Source organism: Mesoplodon densirostris, chromosome X (assembly GCF_025265405.1).
Source record: "Mesoplodon densirostris isolate mMesDen1 chromosome X, mMesDen1 primary haplotype, whole genome shotgun sequence".
In the NCBI taxonomy this organism is placed as follows: domain Eukaryota; kingdom Metazoa; phylum Chordata; class Mammalia; order Artiodactyla; family Ziphiidae; genus Mesoplodon; species Mesoplodon densirostris.
The window spans coordinates 5,489,538-5,516,753 of NC_082681.1; the positions used below are offsets into that span (position 1 = coordinate 5,489,538).

Genomic DNA, 27,216 nt, shown 5'->3' on the forward strand with positions numbered 1-27,216 from the left:
AATATTTTCAGCTTGGTGGGCCATACGGTCTCTGTCACAACTACTTAACTCTGCCCTTGTCTATAACAAAAGCAGTTATAGACAATAGGTAAATGAATGGGTGTGACTATGTGCCGATAAAACTTTACTTATAGGGGCTTCCCTGGTGGCGCAGTGGTTGAGAGTCCGCCTGCCGATGCAGGGGACGCGGGTTCGTGCCCCGGTCCGGGAAGATCCCACATGCCACGGAGCGGCTGGGCCCGTGGGCCATGGCCGCTGGGCCTGCGCGTCCAGAGCCTGTGCTCCGCAGCAGGAGAGGCCACAATGGTGAGAGGCCCGCAAACCACAAAAAAACAAACAAAACAAACAACTTATAGACATGGAAAGTTGAATGTTGCATCATTGCACGTGTCACAAAATATTCTTCTTTTTTATTTTTCTCAATCATTCTTAGCTGGCAGCCCATGTGAACACAGGCTGTAGGCAACCCTTGGCCCTGGGGCCCTAGTTTGGCCAGTCATGGTCTCAGTCAGTGATTCTCAGCCTTTGCCGTGTATTAGGATCAACAGGGGAGACTTTAGAAAAACACTAGTGCCTTACCCCACCCTGGCCAAGCATATGAAAGTCTCAGAGTGGTGCCTGGAGATGATAATTTTAAAAGCTTCCCTGATACCTAGCAATTCAGTAGAGACCCAAGAGAAATGAAAACATACACCCACCCACACAAAAACTTTTACATACACGTTCACGGCAGCATCACTCATAATAGCCCCAAACTGGAAATAACCCAATATCCATCTACTGATGACTGGATAAACAAAATGTGGTGCATCCCTTTTTCCGCCCTCTCCCCGCTCCCCCCAGCACCGCTCCGGCTGCACCACGCTCGCTCTGAGCAGATCCAGAAGGTCGAGGACGGCCTGTGTCTGGGGGTGGAGGGGAAGATGGTCAGTAGGTCAGAGGGTAACATTGACTCGTTCATTGGTGGAAACGCCTCCGCTGAAGGCCCCGAGGGAGAAGGTAACGAAAGCACAGTAGTCACCGGTGTGGATACTGTCATGAACCATGACTTTCAGGAAAGGAGCTTCACAAAAGAAGCCTACAAGAAGTACATCAAAGGTTACATGAAATCAATCAAAGGGAAGCTCTAAGAATAGAGACCAGAGGGAGTAAAACCTTTTATGACAGGGACTGCAGAACAAATCAAGCACATCCTTGCTAATTTCAAAAACTATCAGTTCTTTATTGGTGAAAACATGAATCCAGATGGCATGGCTGCTCTGCTGGACTATAGTGAGGATGGTGTGACCCCATATATGATTTTCTTTAAGGATGGTTTAGAAATGGAAAAATGTTAACAAATTTGGCTGTTACTTTGGATCTATCACCTGCTCGTCATAACTGGCTGGCTGCTGCTTTTCATCCACACAACACCAGGACTTAGACAAATGGGACTGATGTCATCTTGAGCTCTTCATTTTGATGTTGATTTGTTTGGAGCGGAGGCATTGTTTTTGAGAAAAAAAAAAAACGTCATGTAGGTTGTCTACAAATAAAATGCATTTAAACTCAAAAAAAATGTGGTGCATCCATACAATGGAATATTATTCATCCATAAAAAGGAACGAGATTCTAATACACGCTGCAGCACGGATAAGCCGAGAAAACATTATGCTGAGTGAAAGGAGCCAGACACAAAATGTCACATATTATGTGATTTATTTGTATGAATTGTCCAGAATAGGCAAATCCATAGAGACAGAAAGGAGATTCATGGTTGCCAGGGGCTGGGGGAGGGGAGCTAGGGAGTGAGTGCAAATGGGTTTGGGGTTTCCTTTGGGGATGATGGAAATATTCTGGAAGTATTGTAAATAGAGGTGATTGTCATGCAGTACTGTGAATGTACTAAATGCCACTGAATTGTATACTCGAAAAGGGTGAAATTTACCTCAATTTAAAAAGAAAGAAGGCTTCCCTGATGATCCTATCATGTCACTATAGGGTTGAGAACCAGGGGACCAGTGGAAGGAGACAGCACATTTCAAAGCAGTAAGCCGGAAGTGAGGTAGAGTCCAGCGCAGAGGCCTTGGGAGTAGAAAGAATGGGCCCTTAACCCTTCCTGGGCTGGGAGCGGCAGTACGTTGTACTAAGGCCTGAGGGGTAAAGTGGAGCCAGCCAGAACGGCAGGAAGGTCACTGCCGACAGTGGCAACATGTAGGAAAATCTGGAGGCACGGAGCAGTACAGCAGGCTCAGGCCAGCTCATGTAGGGCTTTGTAGGTCGTGGACAGGAGCTTCGATTTGCTCTGATTGAGGTGGAGAGCCCTTAACATGAGATTGACGGATTTGAAGCAAAGGAAAAACATGATCAGATTTACCTTCTAAGAGGCTCCCTCTGGCTGCTGGGTGGAGAACGGGCTGCAGTTATTCCCGACAGATACAGGTGCGCATGTCCAAGGCTGGTTAGGGGGCAGAGTTTGCAGGCCTTAGTCATGGAGTGGGTGAGACTAGGAGAGGGGTTGAAGCTGCTTCCTAGCTTTGGGGCCCCAGCATCTGGGAGATCGGTGGTGCCATTTCCTGAGATGGGAAGCACTCGAGGGAGTGGCAGGATGATTTCGGGGACAAGGCTGAACAGTCCTGTTTTGGACATTGCAGTGCCCCCTGAAAAGCCATTAGACAATGCAAAACAGGCCTTTGAATAGACATATCTGGGTTCACAGGAGGAGCAGGTGGGTGTGATCTGCCCGTAGGTGTGGATGAGATGGCCCAGGGAGCGGGGATAGAGCGAGAGGAAGACAGGGCCTGGTAGAAGGGGCAGTGTGAGCAAAAGCACAGAGGCAGGAAGGAACACCGAGCTTTGGGGAACAGGGAATGTTCTGGTAAGGCTGGAACCTGGGGCCAGGAGTGGTGGGAGGGAGACCATTTGGAGAGGTCATCTGGGGCCAGGGCCTGCAGAGCCTTGAATGCTGAGCTCAGGAGCTCAGACTCATCCCAAGAACAAAGGGACGAAGGCACTGCGAGGCTTGAGTGGGGGAGAGCAGGGAAAGGAGAAGGAAGGACCCCAGTTAAGATGCCCTGTTTCCACAGGTGTCCTTAGTGGGGATGGAGAGAAAGGGGAGCTCTGAGAAGTCTTGAAGACCTCAGTGGATACATGTTCATCATTTTTTTCCTTCAAATTCACATGGTCTGTGAGAGGTAGATCCACACTGCCCTCATTTTTCCTTGCCTTAGTTTACCCAGGCCAGGTAAGAAAAGTCTGCACTCAAACAGAGCTTTGATGTTTACATAGGAGTTAGGGAATCATTAACTTGTTGGATGGACTGGGATTGGGCTCCCATAATATCTGAATTCACATACACTAGTGCTCCATGTGTGTGCACTTGTGTGTCTGTGTATGTGTGTGTAGGGAGGTGTTTGATGTATTGGTGCCCCAAACGGGAGGTGATGCCTATTGAAAACCGACAAGAGGTAATTCTTAACTTTATTATGTTTTTCTAAAAATTCATTTTATTTATTTATTTATTTATGGCTGCGTTGGGTCTTCGTTGCTGCGCGTGGGCTTTCTCTAGTTGCGGAGAGCGGGGGCTACTCTTCGTTGCGGTGCGTGGGCTTCTCATTACAGTGGCTTCTGTTGTTGTGGAGCACGGGCTCTAGGTGCGTGGGCTTCAGTAGTTGTGGCTCACGGGCTCAGCAGTTGTGTTGCACAGGCTCTAGAGCGCAGGCTCAGTAGTTGTGGCACACGGACCTAGTTGCTCTGCGGCATATGGGATCTTCCCAGACCAGGGCTCGAACCTGTGTCCCCGGCATTGGCAGGAGGATTCTTAACCACTGCGCCACCAGGGAAGTCCGACAAGAGGTATTTTTGAACACAATGTTATTACTATTAATTGGAGGCTGTTTCCACACTTGCGTTCTGTAACTTTTTCCGGGAGGTTTCTTCAGCTGCTTCGATGACATGCAAAGACATAAAGAGGCCAAACACTGGTTTCTGTGGTTTGAGTCTCCCGAGTGCTTCAGGGAGACTTCACCGGATGTGTTAAATAAGGTCCATGTTTGGAAGGCAAACGTTAAGTCCTAGTCCTTCAGAGGTCAGGGTTCAGAGTGGGAAATGCTGCCTCACAAATATTACAGAGAGATAAGTTATTTTTTGCCAAGGGCTTATGCAAATTCCATATTAACTCGACTGAGCACTAGAAAGAAATTTACAGAAGTCTCTTGAATTAGGAAAATATGCAGGTATGAGGCTTTGCCCTGCTTGACTTGGCACGCAGGCTTCCAGAAGACGGGTTGGTGTTCTGCATTTAGATTTCCAGAGCAGAGGACTCCTTCTCATGGTAATGAGCCTTGAAACTGGGTGGTGACCCACTGGCATTTTGCACCTGTCTTCTTTTCCTTCTGGATTCTTGTCACCGTGACCATCATTGACATGATCATCACTGTAGTATGGTCCTTGATGTGTTAAGAAAACACTTCAAACACGCAATGGGAATTCTAACAGGGGTCAAAAAGGATGAGATGATTTGTGTCTCCTGGGAAGTTGTTGCACTGGATTACAAAATGCTCCGGTCAAAGGGTCACTTCCAGGGGTGAGCAACTGTCGCATGCAGTAGCCATAGGAATGAATGAGGGAGGGGGGTTCTGTGGAAACATGGGATGCAAATCTGCCACTGTCTGTGCACCTGAAGCTCCTGACCGGCCAAACTGCCTTGTCTCCAGGCGACAGAGCTGGAGAGCGGAATCCCAGCCCGCCCCGAGGCAGACACTGGGTTCTGTACAGCAGAGTCCTGAGTCTCCTGAAGGAAATGGAACCATGAAACACCAATCTGATCTCGTCACCCTGCAGCCTCACCCCAGCCCCACTTAAAACTCTTTGGGGCTCCCAGTTGCGTTTGGATAAGAGTCCAAACTTCACCTGCTCTAGGAACCCTGCATGACCTGGCTCCAGGTAGTTCAAATTCAAAGGCTCATTTCCTAGCTTTTGCTTCAGCGGTTCTCTTGGAACCCACACGCCCTGCCATCTGCACGGTGAACTATTCCTTTTCCTTTAAGTCAGCTCTTCGACGCTCCCACAGTGCCCTGTGCTCCCCTCTCTAACTGCCTCTATCACCTGACTGCTTGTTGTCTGTTTCCTCCCCACAGGGTACCCTGGACATCCTTTTTTCCCTGAGAACAGGGCCAGATGGACACAGCCATCCTCTCCTTTCTATGGCCACTGTTGCCTCTGCCACATACATAGCCTGAATCCAGACACTTCTCTTCAGCCCCAGGCTCCCAGCTTCTCCACCGAGATGATGCCAGTAGCCACTCCTGTGGACCCCACTTTCCCTGCCCCTCACTTTCCCTGTCTTTCTGCTGATTAATGCTTACAACCCTTCAGTGGCTTCCCTCTGTTCTCAGGATCAAAGCACTGCTCATTAACATGGCATTCAAGGCTCTGCCTGACCTTGCCTTACTAGAAAATCCAAGAGAGGAGTGAATACGAACATTGTGGAGAGGAGGAGGCGACTGAGGGATAATTTGCTTACAACTCAAAAAATATGAGAGGGAACATTGTTTTAGAATCCATTTTCAAGGCTTCTGTTTACATATGGGGTGTGTTCCAAAAAATCCCCATGTATCAGGGCCCTGGATGGGCTAAAATTGCTGGCATAGCCAGGGCTTCGCAGACTTGTGAATTTCACTGGTGAGTAGATTTCTTTATTTTAAATTTGGGGACGGGCAGGGTTGCCAACTTTTTATTTTGCAAAGCAGGCACATTGAACAAAACAATGTTATCTTTTCGTGAAATAAAGGACTTCTGTGTACCCAGAAAAGTCCACGATTTCAGGATAAAGGTCAGCACTCGTGCTTTAAGGGGGGGAATTACGGCAAGAGTATCACTTTCTTGTTTTGCCTGAGACTGGCAAAGACTCGCCCCTGCTATCAGGCATTTGGGGAACTGTTGTAGCCCCTGGTGCACCGGCTCCCACAGCTGGCTTTCTGCATTGCAGTGCTTTGCAGGGAGGCTATGTCTCTTAATTGGCCCGCATGGTGGGGAGCTGGGTGGGTGGGGAGAGTGCTGGTCCCTTTCCCACCTACTCTGGAGCCCATCCCGGCCCCTCAAACTACTTTGGTTAAAAGGGATTAGGACCCAAGGCTTTGGGAGGAGAGGAAGCAGACAGAAGGACTGCTTAAGCCCTGAGCACAAGCTGAGCTGCCTTGGGTCCCGGGGCCAAAGGGTGACCCTGAGTCAGGGCAAGTCCTTTGTCCTCGCCCCTGCTCTGACGTGGACTCCCTCTCCACTCTGGTGCCCCAAGGACCAGGAATCGGCACTGCTGACATGGACAGTGGTGCTCTCCAGATGGGCACCTTCAACAGTGATGGGGCTGATGGCAAGGCCATTCCAGAGCCCTGGTGGGCAGATGCTACCAGGTGGGTCTAATTTTGGCCACAGGTGAGGGTGGCCCCCTTGGGGGACTTTGCAAGGAGTGATTTGTGGCACTTGGGAGCAAGAACAGGAACTCTGTGCTAATAGTGAGAGAACAGGTGTTTTGGAATTTAGAACACATCTTCCTAAGGATATGGTGGGGTGTGACGGAAGACCAGGCTTTCCCTCAGAAGCCTACGTAACTCAGAGTAGTGTAAGCCCTCCCAGCACCATCTGTGCCTCTCCTGTACTCCCAGACTACCCTGGTGGCCATTTGTCCATGTCACACTTCTCTGCCTAGGTCAGTGCTGAGGAAAGGTGGGTGTTTTAGGAGAGAAGCTCATCAGGCCAAATGGTTTTCCAGGTGGTGAACATCTGCAGGATATGAGAAGTTCAGGAAGGGCTGAGGAGTAGCAAGAGGGTGAGGACAAGGAGGGTGGTGTGGAGAAAAGGCAGGCTTGGCCAGGAGTCAGTCCGAGCACCCACATGCAGTGGCAGTGGGGAGTGTGTGTATTCAGGGGGCACAGAATCATGGTTTCTAAGTGTAGAATTTCCTGTATGTAAATCAGCTCCACAATCAATTGCAGTTCAGCAGGGTAGCAGCTACTTGAGAGGCTCACCAAGTTCCAGGGAGGTCCTTAGCCTGATAGGCTCAGGGCCTGATGTCATCGATTCCCTCAGACTTACATTAACCTGACTTATAAGAGACTGAGAGACAAACCAGGTCTCAGATGAGTCATTTTACATAGGGAGAGTTATCTGGCAGGATAACTGACCTCGGACATTTGCAATATTTTGAAGGCCTTTTTTTTTTTTTTTTTTTTGCGGTACGTGGGCTTCTCACCATTGCAGCCCCTCCCGTTGCGGAGCACAGGCTCCAGATGCGCAGGCTCAGCGGCCATGGCTCACGGGCCCAGCCGCTCCGCGGCATGTGGGATCTTCCCGGACTGGGGCATGAACCCGTGTCCCCTGCATCGGCAGGCGGACTCTCAACCACTGCACCACCAGGGAAGCCCAAAGGCCTGTTTTTTTGTTCTTCGGGTTTTTCTGAGTGGGTGTCTTTTGGCACACGATAAACACGATCCTTTCCTGTTGCTTCTTGTTCCCGTGCCAGCTCCTGTGCTCATCCCGTTCTACTCTTTATGCCCCGCACCATCGCCTGTCACTATTCATCCTTGCCATAGTTCAATTTGCTAGAATGGAGGCCAACACACTTTTCCTGTAAAGAGCTAGGTAGTAGATATTTTAGGCTGTGTGGGCTCCATGGTCTCTGTTGCAACTACTCAATTCTGCTGTGGTAGCAGAAAAACAGCCATAGACAATACAGAAACGAATGCACGTGGCTGTGTTCCCACCAGCTTCATGGATCCTGACACGTGAATTTCGTCTAAATGTTCCCTGTCACAAAATAACCTTCTTTTGATTTTTTCAACCATTTAAAGGTACAAATACCATTCCTAGTTTGCAGGTCATACAAACGGGCGGGTGGGCTGTATTTGACCTGCAGGCCGGTGTGCCAACCACCCCTGAGCTAGAAAACAGTCTTCCTGCATGTTACACCGTGGCCAGTGTCTTGCTGCTGGGATTGAGGTATCTCTGCTACACATTGACCAGTTAGAGTCCCAGCTGCGAGTGACTGAGATGCCTCACTTAAAGGCTGCATTTTCCTCACCTCCTCAAGCCTCCTCAGTGTAGCTGAGTGGGTAGGTGCTGAGGTTCACCCATCAGAGCCTGAAGGGCTTTAAAAGAGCATGATGTCTAGTGCCCTCCTTACAGGTGGGACTCCTGAAGCCCCAGGGCACCCGGAGTTAGTGGGAAAATTGCGGGCATATTCGCATCCTGGAATACACAGCAACTGCCCAACCTCACAGTAGCCAGTATTTCTTTAGCTGTTATAAGAGTAACAAGTAATGCATCTCCGCTCACCGTGTCCGAGGCCACTTGCTTTCCAGTATCTCATTTAATCCTTAGGATGAACTTATTGCGTCCAGCCAGGATCGCCACTCTGTCTGGCTCGGAAGCACATGTTCTTAGCCATTCACCTGCTGGGGTTCCTGGTGATCCCCCTGACCCCTTTGACACTATGGGACTGGACCTGGTTAACTCCGCAACCTCAAGGAATCTCCATTTTGCTCCTTTTCCCTCATTAATTGTTGAGGTGATACATGAAGTTGTTGTGGGCATAAAAAATAAGAATAAAATGCCTGAAATATGCCATGTATATCGTGTGTGTTCAATAACCACTAGCTATTTCTGTTAATTCTCCTGCTAGTGTCATAGAATAAGCACTGCCCTGAAAATCAGAATATCAACTCACTCCTTGTATGTTTTGTTTTTGCAGCCCCAAGATTCAGAGCAATGGAAAGAAGTCACAGAGGGAAAGATTTTGGCTCCATCTCAGGGAGACCCCAGCCCCCTACTATGGCTCAGAGGGTGGCGGAAGCCTCTGGGGGGGTATGGAGGTGCGGCCCTGTGGGAGACACAGGCAGCCTACTGAAGGGACACTGTGGGGGAGATGGTAGTAGCCACCCTCAAGGAGGATGTGGCCCAGGGCAGCCTGTGTCGAATAATGGCAGGGACAGGCTCGACGACTTAGGGGAGCAGCGGTGCCTTCTCTTTGTCTTTGAAAGCCGGCTGCAGCCGGAGCCCTTCTGGAGAGCGTTCACGTCAAAGGCTGCAGCGGGCATTTTGCTGTTACAGTCAGTGTCGGAATCTGATTTCACCCAGTCCCGGAGATGGACTCAGTTGGAGGGGTTCATGGGAAGGGGCTGCAGCGCGTGTGTCGATCACTGAGCACGTTTACAGATTGACTCCGCAGATGTGAACTCGCGCTTTCAGCGCATTCATCAAAGCCTCGGGGGAGCTGACCCTGTCCCTCCTCCTTCCTCCCCCGGGCCCACGGCGCTCGGCTCCAGGTCACCCCGCAACTTCCCTCTCGCCTGCCCCCCGCGCCCCCGGCCTCAGGCTCGTTTCCTCCAGACGTGCCGCTGTTTGCCAACCGCGGCCAGCCACGAAAATGGCCCTTTTCTTTCATCTCTGGGCAGGGCTCCATTGCAGGATCAGCTAAGTGGGAGGGCAGCCGGCGGTTCCGACAAACAAGTTCCGCCAAGGCGACGGGGGCCGGAGCGCAGGTGCCGGGTCCTGGAGCCGCAGCTAGGGGGACCCCTAGGGAACAGCCCTTTACCGGGAGGACACCAAGGCCAGAAGGGGAAGAGCCCTGTCCAAGGTCACCCGGCTGGCGGAACGCACCAGGCTTGTGCGCCGCCTCGGGTCCTGCTCCGGGCCCTAGAGGAGTCTGGCGCGCCGGGTGGAAACCACCGCATATCCTTGCTGCCGGCGCCTCCGGCTCCCCAACCACTGTTGACTCACTGCTCCGGGCCCGCAGGGCCCACCTCTGAGACTTCCCCTTCGAGAGAGGGGTGTGAAGGGGCCCTCGAGCCGCGGGCCGGCGCTGGCCGGGACCCAGACAGCCTAACCTGCTGGGTGTCTGGCTCCGCCCCTCACGCTCCAGCCCCGCTCGCAGGCTGCCGGCCCACCCCTCGTGCATAGGCCCCGCCCCCGAGACTGCAGGCTCGCCCCGCCCCTCGCACCACAGTCGCAGTCCCACCCCACCTCACCTCGTCTCCGTCGGGCACGCCCCGACGTCAGAGCTCGCACGCGCCTCTCCTCCTCCCTCTCGGGGCCGCGCCGCGCGCGCGCCGGCCCTGGGCGAGGCCCTGCAGTAGCGGCAGGGTTCCTCCCTCTTCTGCTCCTCCTCCTCCTTCCCGGCTCCTCCCCGACCACCCCCTCGGGTGCTCTCGCGCTAACTGTGCGCCTCTGGGCCCCGTCTGCCCGCTCCCAGCCATGGTGGCCTGGCACTCGGCGTTCCTCATCTACCTCGCTTTCTCCTTGGCCACTCTGGTCCAGAGAGGTAAGGCGGGCGGGGGGCACGCGGGGACCCCGCCCTCTGGGCCCGTGGGGCGGGGACCCTGTGCCCCGTGGGCCCGGTGGTGCGCATGAGCGGCTCGGCCCCCGCCCGAGGGCCTGCTGCGGAGGCTGCCGGCAGGCAGGTGGGGCCGTGTGGGAAGATGGGGCGGGGGTGCTAGCCCCGAGCCCGCGGGGGCTGACCCTGCCGCAGCCCATGTGGCCGGTGGGGAGGGACCGGGACCCCTCCTGGTGCTGGGCTAGAAACAGCGGGATACTCCCCCCTTAAAATCCTGAACAAGGTGTCTCCGCCGGTGACAACACCTGTCCCCGCGAGATTGTCGTTGGAAAAACCTTGAAGAGAGCACTCATTCCCTGAGCAGGGCTTCTCAAAATGTGTTTCCAGGCCACCTGCAGCAGAAGCACCTGGCGAGCTTCCTGTGTTCACTCTTGCTTTGTCAGCATCTCGGCGGGGATGGGAGGTAGATGGGGAATGGCGGTGTGTAAGTCTAACCAGCTCCCCAGGAGCTTCTGGTACCCGCCCCAGTTTTCGAGCCATTGGTGATATTTTGCCAAGGAGGAGGAGAGAGAAATTCTACCAAATCAAGGAAGCAAGTTTCTTAGGCCCTCGCTACTCAAAGTGTGGTCCAAGGCCCGCCACGACATCTCTTGGGACTTGTTAGGAAAAGCAGCATCTCAGGCCCCGCCCCTGACCTACTGAGTCAGATTCTGCATTAACTAGATCCCCGGGTAATTCGCAGGCACATTTTAAGTTTGAGAAGCATCTTCTTAGAATAAATGCAGTCTGTGGTTAAAAATAGGGTCACCAAGGAGTCCCAGCAGAATCTTCTTACACTCAACTTACCTCATCTCCACATCAGAAAAAGAGGTTGAGGAAAACACTGCAGTTGAGCCCAGAATTGTGCTCTGAGCTTCCTGACACAAAGGCAGATTCAGCTAGTTAAAAACACATGAGCTCAGCAAAAACAAAACCGTGTCCTGTAAGTGCGTTCTAGTGAGGGTTATGTTACTTATAAGGAACACTGGAAAACAGTAGACAGTCCAAGGCAGTTTTGCAAAAGATGTAGAAATGTTTCTCATGCGGGCAGCCCTCCTGGAGTCTGTACAAGAAGAGCCATTCAGCATTCTACAAAGGTGTCAGGCTCTGTTCTAGACACTGATGCTGCAGCAGTGAACAAAATTCAGGCTCTGTCCTCGTGGAGCTGACATCCTGATGCGGGAGAAAATAAGTGCAAACATCACAGTCTATATACTATTAGTGCAGTAAAGAATAATAAAGCAAGTTACAGGGCTGTTGAATTTTGTTTAATTTTTCCCTTTGGGGTTAAGATTTTTATTTTGTTTATGATGCATTTGTGGGGAAAAGTATGATCACTTGATTAACTTGCATCTAATGATATGGGACGTTTGAAAGTGGAAGCGCAAAAAAGTTCGAAAAATGATGCTCCCTTCGAGGCTGTCTTCTGCGAGTCTTCAACATAGTAGGCACATTGAGAAGGTGAGGAATTTAAATGATGAGGTGTCAGGTTTTCATCATCACGGGTTACACTAGGTGATTTACAAAGTGGTGGGGGAAACTGCAAATGGGTGCAGCCGTTTTACAGATGAGAAAACGGAGGCACACAGAGGCGAAGTAACTTGCCTCAGGTGGCAAAGCTAAGATTTGATTCCAGGCTTCTCTGATTCCACTATCCTTGCTTTTAAGTACTAGGCATAATGCCTTTACACCTGGAGGCTGCCCTCTTCCTATGCCTTACTGGCCAAGTGGCCTTGGGAAAGTGCTCTGAACTTGGTTCGGTTTGCTCATCTGTGTAATGCCTAACAACTCATAAAGGTATCTCGAGGGAACCAGGCGTGTGTCACCCTCAGATTTGCAGCCCTGCCACCAGCTACCATCTCCTGAGTTCTTGCTGTGTACCACTTCACATATATATATATATATATATATATATATATATATATATATTTTTTTTTTTTTTTGCTGTACGCGGGCCTCTCACTGCTGTGGCCTCTCCCGTTGCGGAGCACAGGCTCCGGACACACAGGCTCCGCGGCCATGGCTCGCGGGCCCAGCCGCTCCGCGGCATGTGGGATCTTCCGGGATCGGGGCACGAACCCGTGTCCCCTGCATCGGCAGGCGGACTCTCAACCACTGCGCCACCAGGGAAGCCCCACATATATATATTTTTAATTGCCCCAGGAGTTTGGCTTGTTAGGTATAATCCCCGCCTTCCAGATGAGGGGCCCTTGGTCACATAACTTGGAAGGATAGAGCCAGGATCCCACCCATTTAAGATTGCTAGCCAGTGATCTTTTTAAATTTTAATTAACGCTGAACCAGAAGAAGCTTTTGCTTCAAGGTAGGGCCCCAGTTTCCTGGATCTTTTGTGCACAACAACATGACAAATACGCATTTTGCATTGGTCCCCTCTGGGGATCCGGGCAGTTACAGTTTTCAGAGCCACTGTGTCAAAATGAACAAACACAAAGCAGGTCTCAGGTACCCACTGGCTTTCCGGGAGCCCCCAGGTGGTGGATCAGGTGGGTCTGCCCAAGAGCCACTTTCTTCTTGGTCCTGGTCCTCAGTAATGAGGTGTGACCTAGAAAGCCTGGCAGGCCTCAGGAGACACTCAGAACCTCGAAGCACGATTGTGAAATCCACACGGACTCGGGCAAGTTGAGACAGATTTTAGGCTCCCAGGAGTTTAAAAGGTGGTGAACAAGTCATTCCTGTTCTAATTACAGATGGGCTTTTAGCTCATTGTGTATTTTACTAGTTCTGAAAAATCGTCTGAGGACAGGTATGTCACCTGTCTGCGCCTACAGAAATGGAAAGCTGTGCTTTTGACTTCCGGGGAGAAGAATCTCAGTGGTACGGGTGGGTAACAGTCATACGAGGGCTGCACTTCCCCAGTGTATTCCACGCACCAGGCCCTCAGTGCCTCGCACACACTTACACCTCCTAACTACCCTGAAAGCTTGGCACTGTGACCCATCTTGTCTCCTGATGTTCATAATGGCTGTTTGCATACAGCCTTGAAAAGTAACTGAGTGGTAACCCATAACTCAGATGAAAAACGTGGTCCAGTGAGGTTTTGGACTTGAACCCAGGTTTATCTGAGTAACCAAAGGAGGGGTCATAAATGTAGATATATCCAGGGATGGGGCAGGTGACAGAAATGTGAGCCGTGGCCAAGAATGTGTGATGAGCCTGTTGGCAGATCTCCAAGTGCCTGCTCCTTTAAAAGAGAGGTAGCCCGGCCAAGAGAGGGAGAGTGCCAGCTGCGGAGCAAGCCTGCCCAGTGCTACCACGGTGCAGGGCAAGTCACTTAACTGCTTGGTGCCTCAGTTTCCTCATCTGGAAAATGGGGATAATACCACCATCCGCCTCATGGTGTTGTTACTAGGATTAAATGAGTGCAAATGGATAAAGTACTTAGCACAACATCTGGCTCCGAGTGAGCTCTGTGCTAGTAACTATTATTCCAAGCCACATTTAAAAAATACACAGTGCAAACCTTGAAAATATTATGCTAAGTGAAGGAAGCCAGACACAAAAGCCCACATATTGCATGATTCCATTTATATGTAATGTCCAGAGTTGGCAAGTCCATAGAGACAAAAAGTAGATTAGTGGTTGCCAGGGTCTAAGGGGAATGAAGAGTGACTGCTTAATAGGTACCAGGTTTCCTTTTAGGGTGATGGAAATGTTCTGGAACTGGATAGAGGTGGCGGTTGTACAACCTTGTAAATGTACCAAGAACCACTAAATTGTACGCTTTGAAAGGGTGAGTTGTATGGTATGTGGATTCTATCTCCGTTTAAAATAAATTCACTGCGGTCCAAGCAGAACAAATGAGGGAGGTGGCAGCGTGTGACCCCTGGGTTGGGGTTGGTCTTCAGGGCCCCTGAGTTTGGTCGGGCCAGGGAGAGCAAGAGCAGAGGGGGCCCCGAGTGCTGGTGGCGCTGGGATCCAGGCAGAAGCCCTGTGGGCTGACTTGGGCTATTGGGTTTGAGCCAGACAGACCCCTGGGGCCCCTGCAGGATTGGCCCAGAGCTACTTAACCTGCTTGCCTGAGTGCAGCAGTGGCCCCTGCAAAGGTGCATCCTGGGCAGGGGGGACCTTCCCTGTCCTGCATGGCTCAGGGTTGCCCTTATGCACCCGTCATTGCAGTGGACGGACAGGGTCTAGGGACTGTTTGCCTTTTAGTCTCACCTGTTTTGACTGGTTTGCAGCCCCTTCCTCACTGTCGAAGGTCACATCCCATCCCCTCCATCATTTTGGATACCAGATAACAAGAATGTGTGTGTTTCTTAAACACGCACACACACAGAGAAATCACCCAAGAGTCAGTGTCAGCAGGCACTGGGGAGGGGCCTCCAGCAGAGGTGATGATGATGAGGGTGATGAGGCTGTTTGGCAGCTCGCAGGGGAGCGTGGGGAGCAGCTGATTTTGGTTTCTGTGAGTTCAGGCAAGATCCTTTCCAGGTGCACTGACTTTCCCGTTCTGGGTTCTTCCCCCGCCTGGTGCTGGTGCTTTCCCTGCTGTGTGTCCACTCCTCCCCTTTGCACTTGCTATGTATTCCTCTGCTGCTCTTGGTGTGTGTGGGGAGGCCTGGCTCTGGAGGTTCCTGTTCCCCAGCCCAGGCTGGGCCCTGCCTGAGGCTGGCTCACAGGTCCACTCACTGGCCAATCTTGGTTTGCATGTAAAAGCCTAAAGTCATCCTAAACGTGTAATAGAAACGGGGGAGAAATCTTTCACGCAGGTCAGTGTTGCAAATGGCCCCCAAAGATGTCCATGCCCTAATCTCTGGAACCTGTGACTATGGGAGGTTACATAGTGATTTCGGCCGGGAAGAGGACCTCAGTCTTTGTCTTCTTTGAGGAGAGAATTCAGCAAAGAGACTAAGACTGCAAAGCAGGTACAGACTTTATTAGAAGCACAGTACATGTGGGAGAGCACACAGGCAAACTCACGGAGTAGGGGTAGCAATGCCTTGCGCCCTGGGGTAGCTTAGGTAGTTAATATGGGGTTAGTCTTCTGGGGTTTAGATGAGGGTGACCCTCCTTTTTTCTCCCCTATGATCATGTCATCTGCAATTCCTTATTTAGGCTTCCACCAAGCACTATTTTTTTCTTTAATAAATTTATGTATTTTTAGCTGCGTTGGGTCTTCGTTGCTGCGTGCGGGCTTTCTCTAGTTGTGGCGAGCAGGGGCTACTCTTCCTTGCGGTGTGAGGGCTTCTCATTACGGTGGCTTCTCTTGTTGCGGAGCACGGGCTCCAGGCACGTGGGCTTCAGTGGTTGTGTCACGTGGGCTCAGTAGTTGTGGCTCGTGGGCTCTGGAGAACAGGGTCAGTAGCTGTGGCACACGGGCTTAGTTGCTCTGCAGCACGTGGGATCTTCCCGGACCAGGGCTCGAACCCGTGTCCCCTGCATTGGCAGGTGGATTCTCAACCACTGCACCACCAGGGAAGCCCCTCAAGCACTATTTTGACTCTTTCTCGTGAGCACCTAAGCAAAACCCAGGGGGAGAGGGGGAAGGGTCAAAACCGCAATGCTAGTGATATTACAGTGTGGCCAAAATTACTAGAGGATGACCTGGGACCCCTTCTGCACATGTGTCGGGCTGGGAAATCTTGACCACAAAAATGAGGAAGCTGTGGTGGGCTGCTTTGTCTTTCAGCCAATCACGGTGCTTAATTCTTATTGGTAGTTTATCTCAAAGGGTCAGCATGAAACCAGTTGAAACCAGTTGCAGCAGGTTAACCCAGGGTCTATCTATCTCCTTCCTCAACAGTAGAGGGAAATTAAGGTAGCAGATGGAATTAGGTTGCCAATCAGCTGGCCTGAAAATAAGATTCTCCTGGGTTATGCTGGCTAATTAAAGGATGAGATTCCTTTAAATATCGAAGAGGAAGGTAGCGGAGTGAGGATCAGAGTGATGCCACCTGAGAAAGATTCCACCGCCTTTGCTGGCTCTGAAGATGGAAAGGGCCAGGAGCCAAGGAATACGCAGATTCTGCCCTAGAGCTTCCAGAAGTAATGCAGCCCTGGCGATACCTTGATTTCAGCCCAGTGAGACCGCGTTGGACTTCTGACCTCCCAAACTGTAAGATAAAAGTGTGCGTTGTAGGGCAGTACGTTGGCCATCATTTATTACAGCAGCAAGAGGAAGCTAGGAGAAGCTAAGGGGTGGATATTAGCGTCCTCTTCATTCTTTGAAAAAACTAGCTTGTGGTGTTTCTTTACATCGTTTCAGTTTTGCCATTTTAAATCAATCCCCAATCTGCTCTCAGTTCAGGATTTAAAAAAAAATGTGCAGAAAATTGGATTATGATGGTGGCCTTGGTGCGGCAATGAATGCTTTGAAGCACCTCTGAGGGCCCTGGAAGGCAGCTGGATTTCTTTGGCCTGTGTTTGATTTTAAACGACTCCTCAAGGAGATTGCAGAGTGCGCCCTGTGCAGTGGGCCACCTGTATCGGGGGCCACTGGCTGTGTCCCGAAAGGCCTTTCCTCCGTCCCGCCCCCCCCACCCCAGTCCTGATGGCTGAGTTTGAAGCAGGTGCAGTCTGGGTACAGCAGACAGGCTTTCTTCTTTGTCTGGGCTGTACCTGCCCCTTTGCTGAGGAGGAGGAGTGGTCTGCCGGCTCACCTTTGTCCCCAGGTGGCTTGGGGGAAAGGACCAAGCAGAAATGGGTGGGCCTAGACCGCCACTCCACCTTCAACTAGTTTTTTTAAAAAATAAATTTATTTTATTTATTTTTGGCTGCGTTGGGTCTTTGTTGCTGCACGCGGGCTTTCTCTAGTTGCGGCGAGCAGGGGCTTACTCTTCTTTGCGGTGCATGGGCTTCTCACTGCGGTGGCTTCTCTCGTTGCGGAGCATGGGCTCTAGGTGCGTGGGCTTCAGTAGTTGCAGCACACGGGCTCAGTAGTTGTGGCACACGGGCTTTGTTTCTCTGCGGCATGTGGGATCTTCCCGGACCAGGGCTCGAACCCGTGTCCCCTGCATTGGCAGGTGGATTCTTAACCGCTGTGTCACCAAGTAAGCCCTCAAGTGGTTTTGAGCTCTGTTTTTGTTTGTTTTCTACATGGGGCTGCTCATCAGATGTCAGAGGGTTCTGCAACTTTAAAACAAAAACACTTGGGGCCTCCCTGGTGGCGCAGTGGTTGAGAGTCCGCCTGCCGATGCAGGGGATACGGGTTCGTGCCCCGGTCTGGGAGGATCCCATATGCCGCGGAGCGGCTGGGCCCGTGAGCCATGGCCGCTGGGCCTGCGCATCCGGAGCCTGCGCATCCGGAGCCTGTGCTCCGCAACGGGGGAGGCCACAACAGTGAGAGGCCCGCATACCACAAAAAAAAAAAAAAAAAAAAAAAAAAAAAAAAAAAAAAAAAAAACAAAAACACTTTGAAAACTGTCTGGAATCCCACAGAGAGGAGTGCCACAGCTCAGTGAACATCTGTTTCAAGGAGCGGCCAGGCAGCCTCTGGCTGGCATTGCAAGGTGGTTGTTTGGGCCTGTTTTCCAACGTAGAGGTGGTACCAAGAAACATTGTTGCAGTGCGGAATTCATTAACCCCAAAATATTGCCAAGGCACTCGGGTCATTTTGACCTTCTCTTTATTTTTATTGCTGCTTCAGCTAGCCTGGGATGATGGAATTAACACGGGCCTGCATTCCAGTGTGGCCCCACCATTTGCTGGCCACAGTTGCCTTATCTGCACCAAGAGGCTGCTGACCTCTGCTTTGTTGGCCTCACAGAATTGTTGGAGTAGCCAATTAACTGCTAGTGCAAATAGGCTGTGTTGTCAAGATATTAGCCAAGCTAGGCTCCCCAGAGGGGAGGAGAATGGGAAAGAGGCCACCTGCCTAAGGGCTGCCTTCCTTGCTTGCTTGCATTGGTTCTAATGAGCATTCAGGGGCTTTCGTTTACAAAAGCCTTTATTGACCAGAACCAAAGTGCCCAGGGAATTACTGAGCTGGGCTCAGGGTCCCAATGAGCTCAGAGGAAGAACCGTCCCAGGAGCAAGTCTAATGTAGTTGCTCTTCATAGCCCGTTGGCCTCCTGCAGATTTCTGGGCTATCTTTCGGGAGCAATCCCTTTTACTTTCTCACCATTCATTCATTTGGCTCTGTCGTCCAGCTTAAAAAAAAAAAAGCAAAAATCAAAAGTAGTGCCTAAAAAGAAACAAACAAGAAGTATATTTTAATCTTTCGTTCATAAAATACAACATACCATGTGGACTTGTGGTAGTTTGGGGCTCCCATTAATTTCCTCCCAACACGTGGCTTCCCACCCCTCCCTCGCAGCTGCTTGTGGCCAAAGTTAGTGATGACTTCAGTGTGGCTAGGTCCAAGGATCATCTGACACCCTCCCCTGGAAGCACTTTGTCCCCTTGGCTTCTGGGAAGCCACACTGGTCGTTCCTTGCCATTCTTCCTCACCTCTGACCTTAGGGCTTGTGGGGATGCCTTGGGCCTAGTCCACCTGCTTTACTTGCACTCGCTTCCCAGGTGCTTTCACCAGCCTCATGGCGTTAAATGAAATCCCATCTGCAAGCTTTTGACTCTTCAGTTTCTATCCCCAGCTCTGATCTCTCTTGACTTCCAGGCTCCTGCATTCAACATCCCCACGTGCTTGTCTGATGTCTTGCTGGTGTTACTGAAATTCTTCGGGTTCATCTGTTTTCCTCTCCCACCAACTGAGTCCTCGCCCTTCCCCCAAGATTCCTGGACCTCCCCATAATCCAGCTACCAAAGGGTCCATGCCCTGTGCAGCCATGTTAAGTTCTTTTGATTATTACCCTTGCTCATACGTGTCACAGAAGACCCAGTGCAAACCTGAGCTGCTGCTGGCTGCCTCCAAACCTGCTCCCCCAACCTGAGTAACTGGAAGCCCCATTCTGCTAGGGGCTCTGGCCACTCCTCCATGGCTTTCTTTCCTTCATGGCCCCCATCTGATCTGTCAGCAGACCATGCCTGTGACCACCTGGAATCATCCAGACTCCCACCTGTTTCACCTCCTCTCTGGCTACCTCCCTTGGCTGGGCCACTGTCCCCTCTCATTGGAGCCCTGACAGAGACCTCCCAACAGGTGTCTCAGAGTTCACTTCTGCCCCCTACAGTTCAGTCTCTACACAGCAGCCAGACCACCTTTAGAGACCTAAATCACATTGCATCCCTCTGCCCAGAACCCTCCAGTAGCTTCCAGTTGTAATGAAAATAAAATCTAAACCCCTCTGTGGCCTACAAGTTCCAACAGAATGGGGCCTACGCATGCTCTGACCTTGGCTCCCACCCCTGCCCGGGGCTGGCTTGCTGCTCCTCCAGTATGCTAAGCAGTCCATCGCCTTGGCATCTTCTTGTTTGCCCTCTCCTCTGGCTAGAAGTTCCTCCCCAGGCAGTTGCATGGTGGGTCTCAAGGGCTTTGGAGTACCCCCATCGAGGTGGGACAGCTTGGGGATTTGACTGTTGCTACTTGGAGAAGGGTCACAAAAGGTGGAGCGGTTTTACCCCAGATAGAGGCTATTGAGCAGGGTTTCTCAACAATGGCACTGTTGACATTTGGGGTGGGAGAATTCATCAGGAGGGCTGTCCTGTGCATCATAAGATATTTAGCAGCATTCTTGGCTTCTCCCCACTAGATGCCAGTAGTACCCCCTCCTAAGTCAGCCAACCCCAAACGAGTGCAGACATTGCTCAATGGCCCCTGGGAGCAGAAGCGCCCAGGTTGAGACCCGCTGCTGTACAGACAGACGTATTCTTTGTGATTCCACTCTCCATTTTCAGTTCCTCATGAGCCACTGGAGTTTTCTGTCATCGTCACATTGCCTCAGGATACACATGTGAGAGTAAATCAGATCACAGCCAACCAGGAAAACACCGTAGGCTCCTTGGTGAGCTTTGAGCTCATCCTAGTTAGATCAGACGCATCACCAATCTCCTTAGGTAGTTATTTTCTGCATAGATTCCCACAGATGGCTTGTCCCATCTAGTTTGTGTTGATCCTTATTAGCTTCAGTTTTAGCTGACGACCTTGTTTTTTTAAATATGTTTCTCAGTTTTCTGAGAACCGGTGAAAAAGAATAAACAGAAAGATGAGCCAAAGACTTGACCAGGCAATTCGTAAAAGAAGAAATCAAATTGGGCAACAAACATATAAAAAGATGCTCAACCTCATTAGTAATTGGAGAGATGCAAATTAACCTGTAATAAGATAAAATTACATACCCTCCAGTAAGCTAAAAACTATAATGAAGTCTGATAATACCAGGTGTTTACATGGTTACGTGAGGAATATGTGCTCTTTGTAGTAAACTTTGAAAACGTAGAAAGGTGTCGAGAAAATGCAAACCCCATAACCCAGGGTTAACTACTGTTAACATGTTGGAATACAGTATTTCTTTTTTTTTAACTTTTTTTTTTTTTTTTTTTTTGCCACACTGCATGGCTTGCAGGATCTTAGTTCCCCTACCAGGGATTGAACCTGGGTCCTGGCAGTGACAGCGCTGAGTCCTAACCACTGGACCGCCAGGGAATTCCCTGGAATACCATATTTCAGTAGTAGTTTTTTTCTCTGTAGAAATATATATTTCACATTATTAGTATTGACCTGTGTATATAGCTTTTTCCCTTATTGTGAAATATGACATAGATATAGAAAAGTGTGCAAGGCCTTTAACAAGTAAGTATAAAGTGAAGATCTGTGTCATCACCAATCAGGCCAAGAAATAGAATGTTGACAGCACCCAGGTGGACCTCTGTGTGCCTCTCCTGATCACAGACCCACCCTCCCCCCAGAGGTGACACTAGCCTGCCTTTTGTGCAGTCATTTTTTTTGCTTGATACTTTTACCACCTATGCATGCGGCCCTAAATAGTTTAGTTTGGCCTGTCCTGTAGCTTTGTAGAATTGGAATTACACTCTATGTAGGCTTTTGTGCTTCTCATTGCCGTGTCTTCTCTTGTTGTGGAGCACAGGCTTCAGTAGTTGTGGCACGTAGGCTCAGTAGTTGTGGCGCACAGGCTTAGTTGCCCCGTGGCATGTGGGATCTTCCCAGACCAGGGCTCGAACCCATGTCCCCTGCATTGGCAGGAGGATTATTAACCACTGTGCCACCAGGGAAGTCCCTTGTTCTCTTACTGATGGATGTTTGGGTTGTTTCCAGTTTTTGAATGTTTCAAGCAGTTCAGTCATAACCATTCTTATGTAGATATGTACAAGTTTCTCTAGGGTACTGGTTCTTTTTTGTTTTTAACTTATTGAAGTATACTTGGTTTAGAATGTTGTTAATTTCTGCTGTACAGCAAAGTAATTCAGCTATACATATATATACATTCTTTTTCATATTCTTTTCCATTATGGTTTATCACAGGATACTGAATAGAATTCCCTGTGCCCTACAGTAGGACCTTGTTGTTTATCCGTTCTGTATATAACAGTTTGCATCTGTTAATCTCAAACTCCCAATCCAGCCCTCCCCCACCCCCCTCCCCCTTGGCAATCACATGTCTGTTCTCTATGTTTGTGAGTCTGTTTCTATTTTGTAGGTAAGTTTATTTGTGTCATATTTTAAATTCCACATATAAGTGATACGATATTTGTCTTTCGCTGACTTATTTCACCTATGATAATCTCTAGGTTCATCCATGTTGCTGCAAGTGGCATTTCATTCTTTTTTAAGGCTGAGTAGAGTTCCATTGTATATATGTATCTAGGGTGCTGGTTCTTAAACTGTGGTCTGGGGACCCTTGGAGGGCCTCCATAGTGTTTTCAGGAGTCCACAAGGTCAGGCTATTTTCATAATAACACTAAGATATTAAATGCATTTTGCATTATTTTCTCATGAGTGTATGGTGTTTCCAGAGTTGATGTGATGTGTAACATCATTACTGTGATGGCCAATGGAATGTGGGCTTGCGTCTTCTTGTGTTTTACATTTTTCTCAGTTTTAATTTCTAATATGATAAATGTCAATGGATATAACCCACATAAACAAAAGCTTTTTGAGATTCTCAAGTTTTGAGTGTGTAAGACTAAAAAGTTTGAACATTGGCTGTCCTTGGATTCTACCTAGGAGTGGAGTTTCTGGGTTATGTAGTATTGGTAACTTCAGTCTTAGCAGGTGATGCCACACTGTCTTCCAAAGTGGTTGTGCCAACACTTGGCACTCTCAGACTTCAGTATAATTTTAGCTACTAGTGGGTGTGTAGTATTATATTTTTATGGTTTCGTTTGCATCTCTCTGGTTACTAATGAAGTTGGGTATCTTTCCATATGTTTATTGTCCAATTTGATTTCTTTATGAATTGCCTGGTCAAGTCTTGGCTCATTGATCTATTCTTTTTCTATGGTTCTCACACACAATGCTTTATTTCCTCATGTGCTTGGTTATTTTTGGCTGTGTACTACTCATTGCCCTTGAAATATATATGTGGGGATGCTTTGAAGTCTAGGATAAATGTACCTTCTTCCAGAGAAGATTTGTATTTGACTTTGTCAGGTGCCCTTAGGACATTATTAGCCTGGGACTACTTAAAACAAGTGCCTGATTTTTTCCCTTTGTTTCCACAGCGCCAAGGCAGCCTTCCTTGCAGTCCTCTGGAGGCTGAATTGGGAAGGGGCAAGTTTGTTTCTGAGTCATCCTTACCCCAAGGGTATAGTCCTCTGGTGTCCCAGTTTAATGTGGGAGGAATTTTTCTATTAAATAGATTCCTCAATTTAGGTGGTCATGGTCCCAAACTACAGTCCCCTTTGCCTGTCTTGGAAAGTTGCCAAAATCAAAGGCAAAGTTGGTCCAGCTGGGTGTGCATGGGTTCCCGCATCTCTGGATTTCCTGCTGTCTCTTAGGTTTTGCATGTTTGTTGTTGTTTTTACCATTTTGTCAGTTCTTCGGTGTTTTTAAGGGTATGTTTTTAAAAATCACCCATTTAGTTGTTCTTAATTGGAAGGTTCCTCCAAATAATCTATCCTGCCATTACTAGAAACACAAATTGATATATCTTTATCCTGTTTATGTAACCTTAAATTTTCTTGTGTAATTAAAATTGTTTTCAATACATGATTTCTGATGGATATTAAGGTGGACTCCAGGTCTTTGCTATTATAAATTACATTTCAGTAAACATTTGTACATAATATTTGGCTGAGGATAATGGTACCTAATGACAGGGTGGCTGGGAGAGGGTGGAGAGAGAGGGTGTGAACCTTAGTGCTCCATTCACGTCAACTGCTGTTCCTTTTCTTATCACATACACACATGAGGTGGCCAAGGGGGCCTGCGGACAAGGAGACAGTCTCGTGCCGAGCGTGTGGGGAGCCAGCTAGACAGTTAAAGGTTGGAGGAGTAATGTCAGGTGACAAAAGGAGCCGATTAAGGAACGTGGATTGCCAAGGTACCCCGAGGGCCTGGCTCGAGTCACAAACCCTGAACTGGCAGCTGTGCCAATGCCAGTCAGCACAGGGATGTGAGACCTGCTACTGCAGGGAGGCACCGCCCCACAGCATGGCCAGGCTGGTGGTTGCTGGGCCTATGGTCGGTCCCGTCCAGGAGGTGTTGATTAAGTGCCTCCAGGCACCCTGCTCGGTGCTGGGCCAACGGAGGTGACTCGGGCACTGGCCTTGCTTCCAGAAGGTCCCAGTGTCGTGGGGCTAGAGAGTGGGTTCTCCTCTCAAGGTTGGGGATTTGTAGGGTGAGAGCAGAACGTTGTGACAGGAATTGCTGATGCTCGGGTCTCTGCCGTGACCACGCTGTGGCTGTACCCCAAGGGGAGCAGGAGGGGCCGCCAAAGGGGGCTGCCTGGCAGGCTCTGCAGGTCAGCTGGGGCAGGAGGTTCGGCCAGGATTGGGAAGATGGGGCCAAGACCAGAGAGTGGGATTTCCAAGGTGGTGCAGTTTCTTGTGCAGAGTGGGGATGCAGTTGCCTTTAGCAGAGTGAGGTAGATGAAGGGTTTTGGAGATGCAGAAGGTGGTGAAGGGGCCAAGGGCAGGATCTGGAGGATACCCAGGCCGCAGTTAGCATACTAGGTTGACTTGGGCTAGAGAGAGAACCCAGCCACTGCCGGGGGGCTCCACTTGCTCCATGACTCGGAGGGAATATGCTGGAAGTCAGGAGAGGATGGCCTTAAGGAAAGGGGCAGCAGCTAGGTAGCTGCAGTCTCAGAGGAGGGAGGGCTGACTGAGGGTGAGAGTGGGTTTCTTGGAGGGCCTGATCTTCCCTAGAGAGGAGGAAACAGGCAAAATATCATAAAGGTACTTGCCCAAGGTCACAGATGGTAACCTTTATAACCACTGCCTCTGAAGTGCAGAAGCCTTTGTGTAGCAGGTTGATTTCCCTTCTTCTCCCACAAGTTGAAATAGTTCCATTTTCACATACCATACAATTCACCGACTGAAAGTGTACAGTTCGGTGGGTTTTAGTATATTCAGAGTGGGGCAACCATCACATTGCATTCTGGAACATTTCTGTCAGCCCCAAAAGAAGCCCCATGCCCTTCAGCAGCCCCTCGCCCAATCCACCCCCCTTCCTCCCTGGCAGCCACTAGTCTGCTTTGTTTCTGTGTATTTGCCTATTTTAGAGACTTCATAGGAGTGGAATCGTACAATGTGTAGCCTTTTGTATCTGGTTTCTTTCAATCAGCATAATGTTGACAAGGTTCATCCCTATTGTAGCACGTGTCAGTACTTGATGCCTTTTTATGGCTCAGTAGTATTCCATTGTATGGGTACAACACATTTTATTTACCCATTCATCAGATGATGGGCACTTGGGTTGTTTCTACTCTTTGCCTACTATGAATACTGCTGTAAACATTCATGTACAGACTTTTGTGTGGATGTAAGTTTTCAATTATCTTGGGTAGAATTGCTAGGACATATGGTAATGCTGTGTTTTACTTCTTCAGGAACTGTCAGGCGGGTTTACAAAGCTGCTGCATCATTTTACAATCCCAGCAGCAGCGGGTGAGGGTTCTAGTTTCTCCACATTCTCACCAATGCTTATTTTCTGTTGTTGTAGTATCTCATTGTGGATTTGCTAATGAAGTTGAGCGTCCTTTCCCGTGCTTATTGGGTTATGTTCTTGAGTGAATGTCTCTCCAATGCCGAGGGCACTAAAGTGGGAACCAGGAGGCCTGGAGCTAACTCTAGCTGTCCTCTGTTTCACAGTGGGCGCTTCTAACATTGCTTGTTAGATTGATTGATTCACAGGTCCTTTATGGTATATTGTTCCCGTTATAAATATATCGTACCATCCCCATGCCTTCTTGAGAGCAGGGACCTTGTTAATCAAATCCATCAGTTACTGCCTGTGTTTCAGTCAGCACCCTCTCCCTTTCCTTGGTTCTTTTCACTCACCTAAGAACATGCTTAAGTTTTCCTTCATCCTGCAAAATCTCTCCTTTCCTTGCCTCCCTTTTAAGCTAATACCCTATCCCCTCCTCCTCCAGATCTCCAGTCCCTGCCGTTCCTCTTCATCTCCCTTTATTTTCTCAATCAAACTGGAGTGCGGCTTCTGTCATTTGCCCCACTGGTCTACTCAGAAGTTTCACTGAGGCCATCAGGGCAAATGTATTTTTTAAGTAGATATTGAAGTAGCAGGTCCCAGATCATTGATACTGGTGACCTCACTGGGGTGTGGAACTGGAAGGAATGGGGTGATTCTCCCTTGTTACTGTAGGGTTATTTAGGAAGATGCATACAGGGAGCTTCTTGAATTAGTTTAGTAGAGAGCAGGCAGGGGAAGTAGGAGTGCATAGAACTGGTGGCAGGAAATGTCTAGACTAGTGATATTCAAATAGTGGGCCCCTGAGGCCTTTGAACTAACATTGGGGTCGAGTGTTGTCTGTAAACACAATCAGTGATGCAGTTGGGTCATTCATGTACTGGAGTTAAAAATGTATTTAGATGTTACTCTGATGAAACAAATAGCAGAAATTTTAGAATCTGATAAGACAGTCTTTTCTTCTTTTAACATCTTTATTGGAGTATAACTGCTTTACAATGGTGAGTTAGTTTCTGCTTTATAACAAAGTGAATCAGTTATACATATACATATGTTCCCACATCCCCTCCCTCTTGCATCTCCCTCCCACCCTCCCTATCCCACCCCTCTAGGTGGTCACAAAGCACCAAGCTGATCTCCCTGTGCTATGCAGCTGCTTCCCACTAGCTATCTATTTTACGTTTGGCAGTGTATATATGTCCATGCCACTCTCTCACTTTGTCCCAGCTTACCCTTCCCCCTCCCCGTATCCTCAAGTCCATTCTCTAGTAGGTCTGTGTCTTTATTCCCGTCTTGCCCCTAGGTTCTTCATGACCATTTTCTTGTTTTAGATTCCATATATATGAGTTAGCATACGGTATTTGTCTTTCTCTTTCTGACTTACTTAACTCTGTATGACAGACTCTAGGTCCATCCACCTCACTACAAATAACTCAATTTCGTTTCTTTTTATGGCTGAGTAATATTCCATTGTATATACGTGCCACATCTTCTTTATCCATTCATCTGATGATGGACCCTTAGGTTCCTCCCATGTCCTGGCTATTGTAAATAGAGCTGCAATGAACATTGTGGTACATGACTCATTTTGAATTATGGTTTTCTCAGGGTATATGCCCAGTAGCGGGATTGCTGGGTCGTATGGTAGTTCTATTTTGAGTTTTTTAAGGAACCTCCATACTGTTCTCCATAGTGGCTGTATCAATTTACATTCCCACCAACAGTGCAAGAGGGTTCTCTTTTCTCCACACCCTCTCCAGCATTTATTGTTTCTAGATTTTTTGATGATGGACATTCTGACCGGTGTGAGATGATATCTCATTGTAGTTTTCATTTGCATTTCTCTAATGATTAGTGATGTTGAGCATCTTTTCATGTGTTTGTTGGCAACCTGTATATCTTCTTT

The 27,216-nt window shown here is 49.3% G+C and overlaps 2 protein-coding genes across 3 annotated transcripts in view; both read left to right on the forward strand.

Annotated features, from left to right (window-relative positions):
* The first annotated feature begins 908 nt into the window (after positions 1–908).
* Positions 909–1,498, forward strand: LOC132482217 (translationally-controlled tumor protein-like). The gene is given in 1 exon segment (XM_060087360.1): positions 909–1,498. A coding segment is annotated over 1 exon segment (414 nt). The 5' UTR covers positions 909–923; the 3' UTR covers positions 1,338–1,498.
* An 8,651-nt stretch (positions 1,499–10,149) lies between these two features.
* The window catches only part of CD99L2 (CD99 molecule like 2), a 111,581-nt gene continuing 94,514 nt past the window's right edge, over positions 10,150–27,216 (forward strand). The window contains exon 1 of one of the 2 annotated variants that reach the window (XM_060088129.1): positions 10,150–10,294. In XM_060088129.1, coding sequence (XP_059944112.1) covers positions 10,228–10,294 — 67 coding nt within the window. In that variant the 5' untranslated portion in view covers positions 10,150–10,227. The remainder of the gene's footprint in view (positions 10,295–27,216) is intronic. The other variant, XM_060088128.1, reaches the window with a different exon arrangement.